At 35.6% G+C, this 16367-nt stretch overlaps 1 protein-coding gene across 1 annotated transcript; it reads left to right on the top strand.

Annotated features, from left to right (window-relative positions):
• Positions 1-3844: 3844 nt before the first annotated feature.
• On the top strand, positions 3845-15844 carry LOC123716754 (transitional endoplasmic reticulum ATPase TER94). Its single transcript, XM_045672644.1, has 15 exons — positions 3845-3996; positions 4313-4418; positions 4731-4984; positions 5496-5688; positions 6128-6338; positions 7201-7413; positions 7793-7986; positions 8245-8409; positions 8593-8800; positions 10307-10434; positions 10521-10686; positions 11052-11221; positions 12432-12569; positions 12890-13044; positions 15027-15844. Exons 1-15 carry the CDS (start codon positions 3980-3982, stop codon positions 15124-15126), a joined length of 2418 nt encoding a protein of 805 aa, XP_045528600.1. The 5' UTR covers positions 3845-3979; the 3' UTR covers positions 15127-15844.
• Positions 15845-16367: the final 523 nt, after the last annotated feature.

The raw sequence follows: 16367 nt of genomic DNA, 5'->3' as shown, positions 1-16367 counted from the left end.
AAGAAAATAATTAATCCCATGGCCCTGTAACTTTCATCTAAATAGACAAACCAATAGTTTAATCTAAATTCCCTCGAATTTATTAGTTTGCTATGCTGGTGTGTTGAAACTGCAGGTTCGATTCTAATTAATGTATGTATAGTTATTAGTACAAATTAAATAAACGAGAAAGAACAACCTTTTTAGGTCTGGGCCTCAGATTTCTGAATCTGTTTTATGATTTATCAATTTAATAGGTAACTTGGTGATCAGCCTCCTGTGCTTGACACAAGCCGTCGACTTTTTGGGTCTAAGGTATGGTTTTCTTACAATGTTTTCCTTCTTCTTCTTTGCTAGCTAATTGAACTAATAATATTTATTATTTTCGTGGACGCAGTATTTTTAATATTGACCTGATCATTGTTTACATAAGTTTAAATTCATTTGTTTTGTTCCATTATTTTTGTCTAAAAACTACACAGCTTATGTATTTTTGCACATCTTGATCCAATTTAATTTCTTTTTCGCGCCTGTATTGTGTCAGTATAAAATAAGATACCTATAACATACGCATATGTAACGCTTTAATGTATAAAAGAAATGTACTCTAATTATTAAGGTGAATTATACACGATATTTCATACGAGATGGACGTGTTTACTTGATTCCCTATATTGAACCTTATACCTGGAAGAGATCGCTCGAAAGCGATAAGGCCGCCTGTTGCCCTCCTTTTCATTTAATTATATCAATTGTATTATATTTACGTAACACTGAAAATGAAAGACGGCTTAATATAGAAAGTTGCCAATACTTTAATTGTGTGTCGATGTAATCTCCGTTCCTCTATACGTGTTTACGTTTTATTTTTTAGGTTACGTGGAAACACGTTTTTTATAAATCCCGTGACGATTTCAGTGATATCGGCTTTGTGTGCTGCTGAAAATCGCAAGCTACCAATTCCTAGCGCGATATTTTTTGCAGCCAAGTCGGAACAACGAGCGTTTGAACGTGAATATATATGACATTGTTTACATCCTCAAAGAGTTTGACAGGATCGACGTTTTCGGATTAAAATAGCTTATGGCCATAACACCCTTAAGACTGTTGCTGAGAAACGTGAGGAACAATTTGTTTTCCAATGTGCAGTACATTCGGTACAATTGTGAGGCTGTGTAACAACGCTCTTTGTTGCTTTCGGTTATCTGAAAGTGGAGTTTCAGCGCGTCCCGTTGGTCCAAAGTCGCGTCGACAGCCTGAAGCCGAACTAGCCGTCGTATGTTCGAGAGTTTCACGATTTTTGTGGGCATTTTACCCGACAGTGTCTTATGAACTTTAGCGTATTCGATTTGCGGTTTGGTACTCTGCGAAAACCATCTGTGGGTTTCTTGTACCATAAAATCGAAATGTCTTGGCAAGGCTTGACAGGCTTCTTCCGCAGCGAGACGTAACAAATGGCCGATGCACGTTATTAAGATGAGTTCTGGATTTATCTCCCGCAACAATGTCGACAAACCGAGTGATGACGCCCAACGTTCACGCTGGCTCCATCGACTCTGAGACCGATAAATTTTTCTGTCGTGAGACTGTCAGTTTTCAACTGAAGCAGTATCACTTGCGTTATTGCATCTGATGTCCCGGCTTGCATTTCTATCAGTCAATAGAACGTCGTCACGATCTTCTTTTTCTTCGTGCTGAAGTATCTTAATATCAGACAAAGAACTTTTTTTTGTATTAATCGTCGTAGATTCATCGATTATCAGTGAATAATAGGACATGTCGTGAAGCAGATCTTCAAGAATGCACGGAGATAAAATGCGATTTTTAGCTCGGCTATTTTTCTCCTTTCCGAGAGTGTTGTTTTGACGAATTTATCCAGTGTTGGTAAACTGGTGATCATTGATATATTACTGGCGTTCTGCTGGTGCTTTATTAAGGCTCCGTGCTCCTGTAGCGTCTTTTTGTGAGAGTTGTTTAACAAAGTAATAAAAACGACTTTGTTGCGTCTCCAACAGACGATGTCAACCATCATAAAATGCAAATTTAATTTAATTAAAAGCTTAATTGTGTGGATATATAGGGCAAGGTAGAGGGACTTAAGGCTTAACGACGTAAAATAAATTTCGAATGTAAATTTGTAAATTTGCAGCAGAATTTGAGTAATAACTAACTTTTGAAGATTGGATCCCAACTTTTAACGTATTTTTGCACGTACGTTGTCTTATTATTATTACACAATCTCATCATTATTCCGTCATTTTTCACTGAACAAATCCCCGCCAAAAAAATCCCAAAAGAGTAATATAAGTATAGGGGAATCCTATACTACAAATGACTAGAGACTAAACTTGCAACCGTTGCACAGTTTACAATACCTGAATATAAACATGTTGTTGACTTTTGTTTACACTAATTACAAATAAATTTAAATTAGTCTACAAATTCAATATAAATGATTGTAGTTATGATCATTGAATACATTTTAATACGATAAAGAATATTTTTAGCCTTCAAATTTTTCAAATGTTTTATCATTAAAATAATATAATTAGTCTGTATAAAAACACTGATTGCGAAATTAGAACTGATTAGAAATATCATTGAACAAAATTTAATAAACAGCTAATTATAGACTTTGTAAATGGTTCATAATTATATTGCAAAACTTAATAGTTGTGAAATTCCTTTTATATTAAGGACTTATTCTGAAGGTCATTTGGCGTTATTAAAATATTACATACCAGCAAAAGCATTGACCAATATAGCCTTCACGTAAGGGTCAGACTCTAATATTCCTAATGCTGATACTTGCGATTGACCTACTCGTCCTCCAAGGTCCAAGAAATTACCTGGTTTTGGTTACCACTTAACATGATAAGGACCATTGTAGCCATTGCTAAACCAGCTCCATTGACCATGCAGCCTTTACTTCCATCCATATCAATATATGTCAAATTTAATGATGTTGCTTCTACCAGTAATGGCAATAAAGAGTAACTATATTATGTAAATTATGCCTTGTAGAAAGAAATTAGTTATGTTGCTTGATTTAGCTAATACTACAAATACATTGCACTGCCTTGTCACATGCACCTTCAAGAGATTAAATAAAAACAACAACAACAAAGTTGCAATTCTTATTATAGATATATACCTACATACATATAATTATGATAATTATCTTTAAACCATACAAAAATCCGTTGTAAAAATTGTTAAAATCCTGAGATAGAATATTTTTAGTAAAAAAAAAATGTGTAGTGTGTAGTGTTATTACTGATTTTTCATGTAATTTTAGAATTTGTATTTAATTAAAATCATGATGTGTTCGTACTTCAAATTAGTTCCAAAATCAGAAACGTGATAGCAAAGAAACTGTATTTAGCGTGTTTTTGAAATATTCCCTAAAAAAACCCAAATAACCTTTCCCCCTATTCTGCCACTAACTCGTTTGAGAAACCCCTCAATGTAGGGGGAAATCCCCTGATCTGCCAACACTGTTTCTCACAGTACACAACTGTCTAAAAGTTTGACCACACTTTGTACAAAAACTTAGCATCAATCAATCATCAATGTAATGTAATGGTTATCATTACATTACATTATATTGCCCGGTATAACTCTGCAGGTAAATTAGAAAAATATGTTTTATTTATATATATTTATAGTTGCTATTATTTTCGATCACAATAAATAGGCATTATTCGGTAGCATTAGATAAAATTTAGAAAAGTTTAAAATTCCAAATAAAAATAGTCTTGTGTTTTTTTATTTGCAACTATTGTGCAGGTCATAGACAACTTCCTTCTTGCAAGTAAACTGTTCTCTGTTTCATTTTTATATTTTCCTACATGGCAATATCCTTGAATATCGACATTCGACAGAACAAATGAAATACGGCAACGTCACGCTTTCATGAAGTGTTAAAACTTGAAGTGAATAGTCATTCGGCGTTTTTAAAATTGTATAAAATTATTTAAAACTTTATATTCTTCTCAAAATGGCTGATAACAAAAGGTAAGATGAATTTTAATCAAATTTCGATGATAAAAATGAGTACTGCCTGCTTATTAGTATCTTTATGTAATAACATAGCAACAAAACTTTGAAAATTGGCTTGTCATCATGTCTAACAATGGTCCAAATGTAAAAAAATTACAAAATCATTAGTTTTTGTTCCAAATTTGCCTCTTATATGTTGTTATAGGTAGATGACAATTAATTAGGAAACTATAAATATATATCTGTAATGATACCCCACAGGGGGAGTACCCTTAGTAACAACAATTAACGATAGTAAATTGCTATATATCTTATTATGTATTTGTAACAGTCCCGATGATCTCTCCACCGCGATTCTCCGGCGTAAGGACAGACCTAATCGCTTGATCGTCGAAGAAGCCGTCAGCGATGATAATTCAGTGGTGGCGTTATCACAGGTTAGTCCTTTGTCATAATTAGATATGCCACTGCATAAATATCACTGCAATTAGAGAAGTATACAATTGCAAATAATTACAAAGGACATGGAAGAATTAGCTGACATTTAGAGGTCTTTTGAGTACATTGACCTTAGGCTTTCATATTTTAGTCAAAGATTAATTATTAAATTTAAATATCTATGTAGAACTACTAGAATTAATTATTTTCTTGTCACATCTTGTAAGATGAAATAGTAACTATAAATAATATAGAGTGTGTATTGTAAAATTTAATGAGAATGGAATTTACTTGTGTATATTTAATCATAGGCAAAAATGGAGCAGCTCCAACTCTTCAGAGGTGACACAGTATTGTTGAAAGGAAAACGCCGTAAAGAGACAGTGTGTATTGTCCTCTCAGATGACAATTGCCCTGATGAGAAGATTCGCATGAATCGTGTTGTCAGAAACAATTTAAGAGTTCGGCTGTCTGATATTGTATCAATAGCACCATGCCCATCAGTCAAGTATGGAAAACGAGTACACATTTTGCCAATTGATGATTCAGTTGAAGGATTAACAGGGTAAGCTTATTTCATTACTTAAAATTTGACTTATCAATAGCCAATGATTTACAATGAAGTCTGACCCTCTATTTAATAGAAGTAGTACATTATTTGAGTTTACAATTAAGTTATCTTTGGTCATTAAAATGGGATATCATGAAACAATAATATATACAAACAAATGATACTTGTTTAGATTAAGGGAATTCCATGCTTTATAACCTGATATAGTGAATTGTTTATGAGTATAGTATTCAAAATTACAACTATAATAATAATATGCTATTTATTATTATAGTTGTAATACATGAGTTTTTAAATTATTTTTCTTGTCTATTCCTTACAGTCTATCACCACACTTGTTGAAAAATCCGTAACAATATTTACAATTAAATGAAACTACTAAAAAACAATATTTGATATTAATTGATGCAGTGATCTGTGGTGAATTGCATATGCATGCATGCAATCCATGAAATCCATGAAAACTACCTGTAGACAGCATATAAATAAATAACATTATTTCCAGGAATCTGTTTGAAGTCTTCCTGAAGCCATACTTTATGGAAGCTTACCGACCCATACACCGGGATGACACATTTATGGTTCGCGGTGGTATGCGCGCCGTCGAGTTCAAAGTTGTAGAGACAGACCCTGCTCCATACTGTATTGTAGCACCTGACACTGTCATACATTGCGAGGGTGATCCCATCAAGCGTGAGGTCAGTCATTAAAATTGTTCTATAATAGATATTTATGCATCCCTGCAAAAGGAACAAGAGAACCTTCTTTTTATGGTTTTCTATAGTTTAGTATGTGTTTAATGATAGCAGTAAATATTGCATCTTTTATATGTTCCGCGAAATAGCCTTAATAATAATAATGCCTTTTATTCAAGTCAAGTTAGATACCCATATAAACAATATTATATTGAACTAACTATTAGAAGGTTGAAAACAAAACTATTATATTATCAGATCAGATCTGTAAGTCAGTCGGCAACTCCTCCGCCTCCTCTAACATTTTCTATTTGTGTCTTTCTTGGAGCCACTTTTCCACATCACTCCTGCCACTTGTCTGATGTGGTCTACTCCTTTTGCCTTCCCTAGGGACCATTGTGTCACAAAATAGCCTTATTTTATCATGACCTTTGCTTCATAGGAAGAGGAGGAAGCACTTAACGCTGTGGGTTATGACGACATTGGTGGTTGTCGTAAGCAGCTTGCTCAGATCAAAGAGATGGTTGAGCTTCCACTGCGACACCCATCTCTCTTCAAAGCTATTGGTGTGAAACCACCACGTGGTATCCTCATGTACGGACCACCTGGTACTGGAAAGACTCTTATTGCTCGGGCTGTTGCTAATGAAACAGGTAAGGAAAGAAACTCATTTTCTACTCTAAATAGGATTGTGGATTTGAATTGATTTAAATTTGTGTGAAATGATTGGAAATCACATGCCAAGCTTGTTGATGGTTAAAAACTTGTCTCTGAAGTTAATCTAAGGTTCTGAATTAAAATTCAAAATCATTTATTAATTTAGGTAACACAATGTACACTTATGAACGTCAATAAAGAAATACATATTAAATGCATCTAATTTTACATTTACTGCTAGTTCTCAAATCAAGGGCGTAGAATGGAGGAGAACGGGCAATAAACTCTCTGCCACTCTTTTTATTTGCCAATTTTTTTTTTACAAATTGTTTGTAGGGAGCTGCAATCATGTTACATATTTGAGTAATTAACAATAATAATAAATAAAAGATATATAATGGAAAAAAAACTATCTATCTATCCTCTATCAGCAGAAGGCATGGTGAGATAGGAGCACACACTTAATTTCTCGTAGGAACAAGACGTAAATATGTTGTCAAAATAACTAACATCACCGCATACACGAATTGAAGTCCAACCCCTTCACGAGTATGACGCATAGCCAGCCATACAGTTCTAATCTAAAATATAAAAATAAATAATCAACATGTCAGTCATCCAATTCGAAGATCACTCTGCACATCTTATCTTTCCCGTTTGTTATATTAATGAAAAACATTTATAACCATCGTCCTGTTTTTCTTTATTAGCAAACTATATAACTTCAAGACTTTACCCAATTATATGGATATTTATTTATTAACATATTAGTAGTTTTTTCCATCATTAGAAAAACATCTTTCTACACATTCAACTACAAATAACATACAGTATTAACTTAAAAATTAATTGTTATAGGTGCCTTCTTCTTCCTAATCAACGGTCCAGAGATTATGTCCAAGCTCGCTGGTGAATCTGAGTCCAACCTGCGTAAGGCTTTCGAGGAGGCAGACAAGAACTCCCCAGCCATCATATTTATTGATGAATTGGATGCAATTGCCCCTAAGAGGGAGAAGACTCACGGTGAAGTCGAAAGACGTATTGTGTCACAGCTCTTGACTCTCATGGATGGTATGTCATTTATTAATTAGTAATTTTTTACCTTCTAGTATAGAAAATAATGTGGCGCTACAACCTTTTTAGATCTGAGCCTCGGATTGCTGTATATATTTCACGAACATTTGTCAATCTAATAATAAATAATAATAGGGTGATCTGTCTCTTGTGCCTGACACGCCATCGACTTTTTGTGTCTAAGGCAAACTGGTTTCCTCACCTAGTAGTATACCTCACCTTGATGTAAATAAATGATGAACATATGTATTTATTATCTTGATACACACATTAAGCATGTTAATCATTACTCACTATAATTATCTATAATCATATTTTCCTTATTAAATTCCTATAAAAAATAGCCTAACGTCAACAATTTTTTTAACACCGATAGGTATGAAAAAGTCATCCCACGTGATTGTAATGGCGGCTACCAACCGCCCCAACTCGATTGACGCGGCATTACGTCGCTTTGGGCGATTTGACCGCGAAATTGATATCGGAATACCGGACGCCACGGGCCGCCTTGAAATCCTACGTATACACACCAAGAACATGAAGCTGGGCGATGATGTTGACTTGGAACAGGTAAAATTTGTTTTACACAACCTTTTACAACGTGACTTGAACACTTCAAGGGTTTATTATTTTATTTTTTTGTATTCACATTTCTTTACATAAAAATATAAATAACATAATATATAAATATTATAAGGGATGCAACGGGCGGCCTTATCTAAGGAACTCTTCCACGGTCATTAAGAAGAGATCTTCAGTAATAGAGCATTTCATGTATCTTGTTTTCTCTTTGTGTTAACACCTGATTTTACCGTTTTCAATCAACAGATAGCAGCAGAATCTCACGGTCACGTTGGTGCTGACTTGGCTTCGCTGTGCTCAGAGGCCGCTCTGCAGCAAATCAGAGAGAAGATGGATCTTATTGACCTTGAGGACGACCAGATTGATGCTGAGGTGCTCAACTCTTTGGCTGTCTCCATGGACAACTTCCGTGTAAGTTTTCATTCTATATATTGTTCTTTGTAGAAAATCTTCGTTTCGTTTGTGAAAACGCCAATGTTTACAGTTTAATAATATTAAAGATGTAATTTATTTTAGAAATGTGGCATTTTTTTTAATTACTAAAAAATAATTGCAGTACAAATGATAATAAATTTTATCATATTATAATTTCAGTACGCTATGACCAAGTCGTCGCCATCTGCTCTCCGTGAGACAGTAGTTGAGGTGCCTAACGTATCGTGGACCGACATCGGAGGTCTCCAGAACGTTAAGAGGGAGCTCCAAGAGCTGGTTCAGTACCCGGTGGAGCACCCTGACAAGTTCTTGAAGTTTGGTATGCAGCCATCTCGCGGAGTTCTCTTCTATGGACCGCCTGGTTGCGGTGAGTTGTGCATCTCTTTTAATAACAAAACAAAACTTAGATTTATCTTAACTCCACAAAATATTTGATATGTTTTATATTATTATTAATCGCGAGTCGGAACGAAATAAATTTAAGGAATTAAATATTATGACACTATCTGGTCAATATATTCTTGAAGCCTTGTTGTATGTACAAAAAAAATATAAACGATTTTAATACAAATGGTGACTTTCACCAGAATAATACTCGAAACAGAACCAATCTAAGCGTACGACCAAACAGGCTCAAGAAGATAAACCACTCCTTATATGGAAATTGTATTCAAGGAAATTAGAGATTTATCAATGAATAAATTTAAAACTCTCGTTAACGTAAATTAATCAATAAAGCTTTTTATAAATTTGACGATTATTTAAATAATCCTAGTTTTTTGCCCGCTCTACGCCCTTGACTTGCGAACTGGTAGTAAATGTAAATTTACAATCAATTTAACATCTTTTCTGTTGACGTTCATAAGTGTACTTAGTTACTTATATGAATAAAGTTAACACTGATTTTATTCGGTGATTGTCAACAGTAATTATTAAGTTTTTTACACATATTACCCACACAAGCTTAGACAATAGCTTGAAAAACGAAAAAAACTAAATTTTTCGAGGATTTCTACAAAAAAATATATGTGTATGTACTATTATTTTTGAGAGCTGTGATTATTTGCTGACAAAAAGAAGAGGGGGAGGGGGCAAAAATTTAAGTAATTCTGCTTAATACTTGAATGACGCTTGTATATGTCAATGCTTTTTTATTAATGACATAATAATACTGTAGTAATCTCGTGGATTCAACACCTTAGTTTAAATACGTTTTTTGAGCTGAGAGTTTACCGTATTGACGGCATGACCATTAGACAGTGAAGTGCCAAACAGTTACGAAACCTATGAATATTTTGGATTGTTTTTTTTTTTGTAAACTTTCCAATTTTTGTACTATTTGAGACGATGACAAACACAACATATCAAAAATCATGAAAATTGGTCCAGCCTTTTCTTGAGTTATAAGTGTTCGAACACACCCGTCTTTGTTTTGTATAATAAGATATATAATTCTTTTGAGACATTATCATCATTATTACTAAATGTCTAAATAGCTTTCACATATTGACTTCTGAACTGACAATCACAAACTATTGTATTACTTTCGTAATGAGACGACTGTAACTGGTATATATAAGCCGAAGTATTTCCGAACCAATTCGAATTAGGATCTTTGAAGGAAAGAGCGTACCGTTTCTTAAAACGCCGGCAGCGCACTCGCGAACTCTGACATTCAGAATGTCAATGTCCATGGTATCAATTAACATCAGGTCAGCATGCAACCCGTTTGCCGTTTGTTCCAAAAAATATATATTCATAATCATTATACGAGCCAGTATATGAGGTCAATGTAATACAAAATGTTTTGATCTGATCTTTTTCCTTATAGGACTTTAGGGAAATTAATTACGATAACATTATCATTGTACAGGTAAGACTCTGCTGGCCAAGGCAATTGCCAACGAGTGTCAGGCTAACTTCATCTCGGTGAAAGGCCCGGAACTGCTCACCATGTGGTTTGGAGAATCCGAGGCTAACGTGCGAGATATCTTCGACAAGGTAAAAGAATTCAATTTTTAAATGATGATTTTGTTTTGAGGTTTGTAGTAAATATTTTTTTATTTATTTATTTATTTCATTCTTAGGCCCGTTCCGCCTCCCCCTGCGTGTTGTTCTTCGACGAGCTGGACTCGATCGCCAAATCCCGAGGGGGCTCCGTATCGGATGCCGGAGGAGCCGCTGACAGGGTCATCAACCAGATTCTCACAGAGATGGACGGCATGGGGGCTAAGAAGAATGTCTTCATCATCGGTGAGTAGACCCAATGAAGTCTCACAAAAACATTAGTGTATGTAGAGATTGTTGCCGAGTTGAATTTGTATTTATAGAAAATAACATTATTTATTTTGATTTCGTTCTGCTAGATGGTCGCTGTCTAAAAATATTATATTTATCTGTGGAGAAAGACAACACCACTACAAGATAAATGGAAGATAAAAACAGCTGGGCGCAGCTATTAGACCTAATAATTTAAATAAGCCGTCTGACTGTAATGACTAAATTCAAATATTTAATATGCTTAAATAAGTCTTATTTTAAACTTGTATATATATATATCTATAAAATAATGAAGACAGCAGTCGACCACCATAGGTAACAATACTTTAATGATTCAGGCGCCACAAACCGTCCGGACATAATCGATCCCGCTATTCTGCGTCCGGGTCGTCTGGACCAGCTGATCTACATTCCTCTGCCCGACGAGAAATCTCGCGAGGCCATTCTGCGAGCCAATCTCCGAAAGTCGCCTATCGCCAAGGACGTCGATCTTACTTACATCGCTAAGGTATAACAGTTTTTTAATCTTATCTTATTATATATAAATCTCCTGTTGATGTCGACGATGTTTGTCCGCGATGAACTGCTACTTAACCGATTTTAAATTAAATTGGCACACCGTGAGCAAACTGGTCCAATTTAAGAGATAGGATAGCTTAGATCTTTACTTATAGTCGCATTTTTATTTTATTGCAAATTATTTGTCTATAATGAATTGACAGTCACAATTATCTGTTAACTCCAAAAGATTCTAACAGATGTCGATACTTTTAGACTGAATTGAGTAAGTAATCAATGGCACTGCTATGGTAAACCGACAATCGTGTCATATAAGCTACAATTCAATATCATGATTACCACGTGTTATTGAGGCTAAAGTATAAATTTAATTTATTTTGTAGTCAACGAAATACCGTGAAAGTCTTAGTATAGCCAACCACGTGTCACTTAGACCGAAGTGTAAATCAAATTCAAATTATAGTGACGATAATACAGTGAAATTATTCTTTCGTGTCACGGTATTAAGGCTAACTAAAACCACATTAAGGAACTAGTAAGGCAGCTAGTAATCTATATATTTAAAGAACTTGTACGTTATTTTTAACTCGGAGTATTTGTCAAAGTCTCCATGGAGAAAGGTACTTACAGTACACACGGGCGTTGTGTTTGACAGGTGTTGGTAGGTTCATGCACCGAGCTTTCCAGGCGCTCGTCGAGCGTAAGAGTTACGTTCGTAACTTTATTTTTATAACTAGATTTTGGATTTCATCGATGAGGAAATCCGTATCAAAATGATCGTATTGTTTTGTTAACGTGCGTCCAATCTTTACGAATGTACAACAAAATGGCCACGCTGTACGCTTTAAGATATAAAGCGTGCGGCTAACGCCTGCGCAACACGCGTTCTAGTCAAAATCTTTAAACGCGTGAGTTTGCATGTGCACACTTCCATCTTCGTAATTCTTACAACGCGCCTACTCGTGCTAATTTTACATTTACTGTCAGTTATTATTGTGTAAGATTTTTATCAGTTTCTGCTTACATTATAGGACATGTATATAAGCGACCAAAAGCGAGTCTGAAATTAGTTTAATTTCTTTTCTATCTCTTCATACATCTTAGACATTGACCGTTATTAGCAACAATGTGTTATCTTTAAATTATTTTGTACTATGTGGCAATGTTTTTAGGAATTAATAATATAATATTCTTAACAGGTTACCCAAGGCTTCAGTGGTGCGGATCTGACAGAAATATGCCAACGCGCGTGTAAGCTGGCCATCAGACAGGCCATCGAGGCTGACATTCAGAAGGAGAGGTCACGCCAACAGCAGACCGCCGCTGCCGTTATGGATGTGAGTGTAATTAATATATACATTTGTATCTTTTTATAACGAAATGCTACACTTTGTAGCCGATTTATACCATTTTTTTTAATTCACGGAATCTTGCAACACTCATACATGATTGGTACATAAAGAAAAGTATTACATGTTTTAACGTAACGTAAATAATCTTAAGATTGTGACAATAAAATCTGCGAATTAATTTAACATTTTCCTTCATAGAACTATAATTGATGTCTACCAGACATACCTTACCACATTCATGTGATCCCATACCCAACAGTAAACTATTTAGTACTTTTTACTGATGATCCCACGTATCGTGTTAGATGGACGAAGAAGACCCGGTGCCGGAGATCAGCCGCGCCCACTTCGAAGAGGCCATGAAGTTTGCACGTCGCTCGGTGTCGGACAACGACATTCGCAAGTACGAGATGTTCGCGCAGACGCTGCAGCAGAGTCGTGGTTTTGGCACTAACTTCAGGTAATTTTAAATAGTTGTACGTTAATAATAAATATAGCAATATTAAATACTTTTGATTTAATTTTTTTGTATATAAAATGATTTTATATATGGAGGAAATAGAAAATTGTTTTTATTATTACGTTCTTGAGTATCTTAAATATATATATATATATATATTAAAAACACAGAAAGAGTATATATGTCACAGTAAAATTGTAAATACTGTTAGGTTGTAATCGCGAGATTGTGAACCTTATCTTACTGCTTACAATTTAACGTAATATTGTTTTAATCTTTAATAGTGAAACCGTCAAATCTTAAAATTGTCAAATTGTCAACTGTCCGAAGGCTGTCCCTGATTGGTCGGCTTTATAGTAGACAGTAGAACAAACGAATATGGTGGCGCGGGACATATGCCATTCAACCAAATCTATAATAGTGAAACCGTCAAATCTTAAAATTGTCAACTGTCCGAAGGCTGTCCCTGATTGGTCGGCTTTATAGTAGACAGTAGAACAAACAAATATGGTGGCGCGGGACATATGCCATTCAACCAAATCTATAATAGTGAAACCGTCAAATCTTAAAATTGTCAAATTGTCAACTGTCCGAAGGCTGTCCCTGATTGGTCGGCTTTATAGTAGACAGTAGAACAAACAAATATGGTGGCGCGGGACATATGCCATTCAACCAAATCTATAATAGTGAAACCGTCAAATCTTAAAATTGTCAACTGTCCGAAGGCTGTCCCTGATTGGTCGGCTTTATAGTAGACAGTAGAACAAACAAATATGGTGGCGCGGGACATATGCCATTCAACCAAATCTATAATAGTGAAACCGTCAAATCTTAAAATTGTCAACTGTCCGAAGGCTGTCCCTGATTGGTCGGCTTTATAGTAGACAGTAGAACAAACAAATATGGTGGCGCGGGACATATGCCATTCAACCAAATCTATAATAGTGAAAACGTCAAATCTTAAAATTGTCAACTGTCCGAAGGCTGTCCCTGATTGGTCGGCTTTATAGTAGACAGTAGAACAAACAAATATGGTGGCGCGGGACATATGCCATTCAACCAAATCTATAATAGTGAAAACGTCAAATCTTAAAATTGTCAACTGTCCGAAGGCTGTCCCTGATTGGTCGGCTTTATAGTAGACAGTAGAACAAACAAATATGGTGGCGCGGGACATATGCCATTCAACCAAATCTATAATAGTGAAAACGTCAAATCTTAAAATTGTCAACTGTCCGAAGGCTGTCCCTGATTGGTCGGCTTTATAGTAGACAGTAGAACAAACAAATATGGTGGCGCGGGACATATGCCATTCAACCAAATCTATAATAGTGAAAACGTCAAATCTTAAAATTGTCAACTGTCCGAAGGCTGTCCCTGATTGGTCGGCTTTATAGTAGACAGTAGAACAAACAAATATGGTGGCGCGGGACATATGCCATTCAACCAAATCTATAATAGTGAAACCGTCAAATCTTAAAATTGTCAACTGTCCGAAGGCTGTCCCTGATTGGTCGGCTTTATAGTAGACAGTAGAACAAACAAATATGGTGGCGCGGGACATATGCCATTCAACCAAATCTATAATAGTGAAAACGTCAAATCTTAAAATTGTCAACTGTCCGAAGGCTGTCCCTGATTGGTCGGCTTTATAGTAGACAGTAGAACAAACAAATATGGTGGCGCGGGACATATGCCATTCAACCACGTGCGTTCCGTTCCACAATTTGACGGTCTCACTTCGATAGATTACAATTTACCGAATAATAATACGTACGTATTGTAAGCAGTACGTTGAGGTTCACAATCTCGCGATTACAACCTAACAGTATTTACAATTTTACAGTGACATATACACGCTTAACAATTACATGGGATCAAAAGTTAGTGTGATACTAATCCTCAAAACGTAATATGACTTCATCAAAACGGAACAATTCTTTGATCAGTTGTCATAGTAAGTATTTTGTAACTATTCACAGATTCCCAACAAGCGGCGGTGCGTCAGGCGGAACGGGCACTTCGGGTGGAGACCAGCCCACCTTCCAAGAAGAAGGCGCAGACGATGATCTCTATAGCTAGATCCATTGAGACAGACGGACTTACATACATGTGGGAGGGGATAGTACCTTTGTATGCCTAAGAAATAAAGTTTGGATAGACGTTGTTGTTTTGATCGAAAGCGCGAAGGATTTACTTAAATTCTCATTAAACGCCAGTATTACACTTACGTATACGTATTTTTATTATTAACATAACTCGGCGACTCGGCGGAAGCCCTGTGCTTCCACCACACAATCATCGTAACGAGTGTATCGGAGTCTGTGATTGGTCCGTTCCGCTCGCAGTTGAAGGCGGGAAAAAAGCGCTTGAGCATCGAATTATGTAAATAATGAATTAAATTCTCGTTTATATCCGTTGTAAGTTGCATTTAAAGTACAGAAATTGATCAGCTGGTACCCAAATCTTCGAGCATTCCCAAATATCGGACCTATTTACGATCGAGACTGGTCCAAAGATTTTAGGTTATGTGTATGTTTGGCCGTCAGTATCGTCGAAAATAAACGATATCCTCGAATAACTTGGATCGTTGTTTTTTGAGGAGTTTCAGTTATAGGATATATTTAAGAAATGTATAAGGGTTCAATCACGAGCGTCAGCCGGTGCAAATACCTGCACAATACTTAATGTATTTTTTATTTGGCCGAATGTCACAAAAACACGTATTGTCAACGCGAAGCCGAAACGGGCATTACACAGTATCGCAGTGATTTTTTAATTAAAGATTTTATAGATCTAATGATGTTTTATTTCTAATAACCAGTGATTTTCGACCTATTTTGCGCCATGCACCACATCCTAAAATTCGCATGCCCATCCATATTCAAAGCATAAAATTTTGAATTTAACTTAAGAAACTTAATATGAATATATATAATAGGAAGAAATTAATAGTAAATTGTAAACGAAAATCAGTGAAATTCAATTACAAATTTTAAAAAGCCCCACTTAATAGTATGGCGTGGGCCCCGTTAGGACCTGCTCTATACTATGTAGGTAACTTGACTGAATTTTTTTGGGACATTAATTATTAAAGATATCATGCAGCTAAATACGCTAGAGCAAGTACATAATAAATTACGCCTTCTACAAGAAATAGATTAAAGTATACTTTACATCCACAAGCCTGTTGGGTATGGATTGTGGATTATGACCAGGTTGAGATGAGACGAGAATAGTCTATATTAGTATTCCTTTGGGTCGGGCGCATAATGTGATTATAAAAGACACGAGGGGTCTGCCGGTCTAAGCAAGAGTATGAG

The sequence above is a fragment of the Pieris brassicae genome, chromosome 11 (genome assembly GCF_905147105.1).
Source record: "Pieris brassicae chromosome 11, ilPieBrab1.1, whole genome shotgun sequence".
In the NCBI taxonomy this organism is placed as follows: Eukaryota; Metazoa; Arthropoda; class Insecta; order Lepidoptera; family Pieridae; genus Pieris; species Pieris brassicae.
Note: the sequence above shows the minus strand (reverse complement) of the source record. Positions and strands in the feature narration are given on the sequence as shown.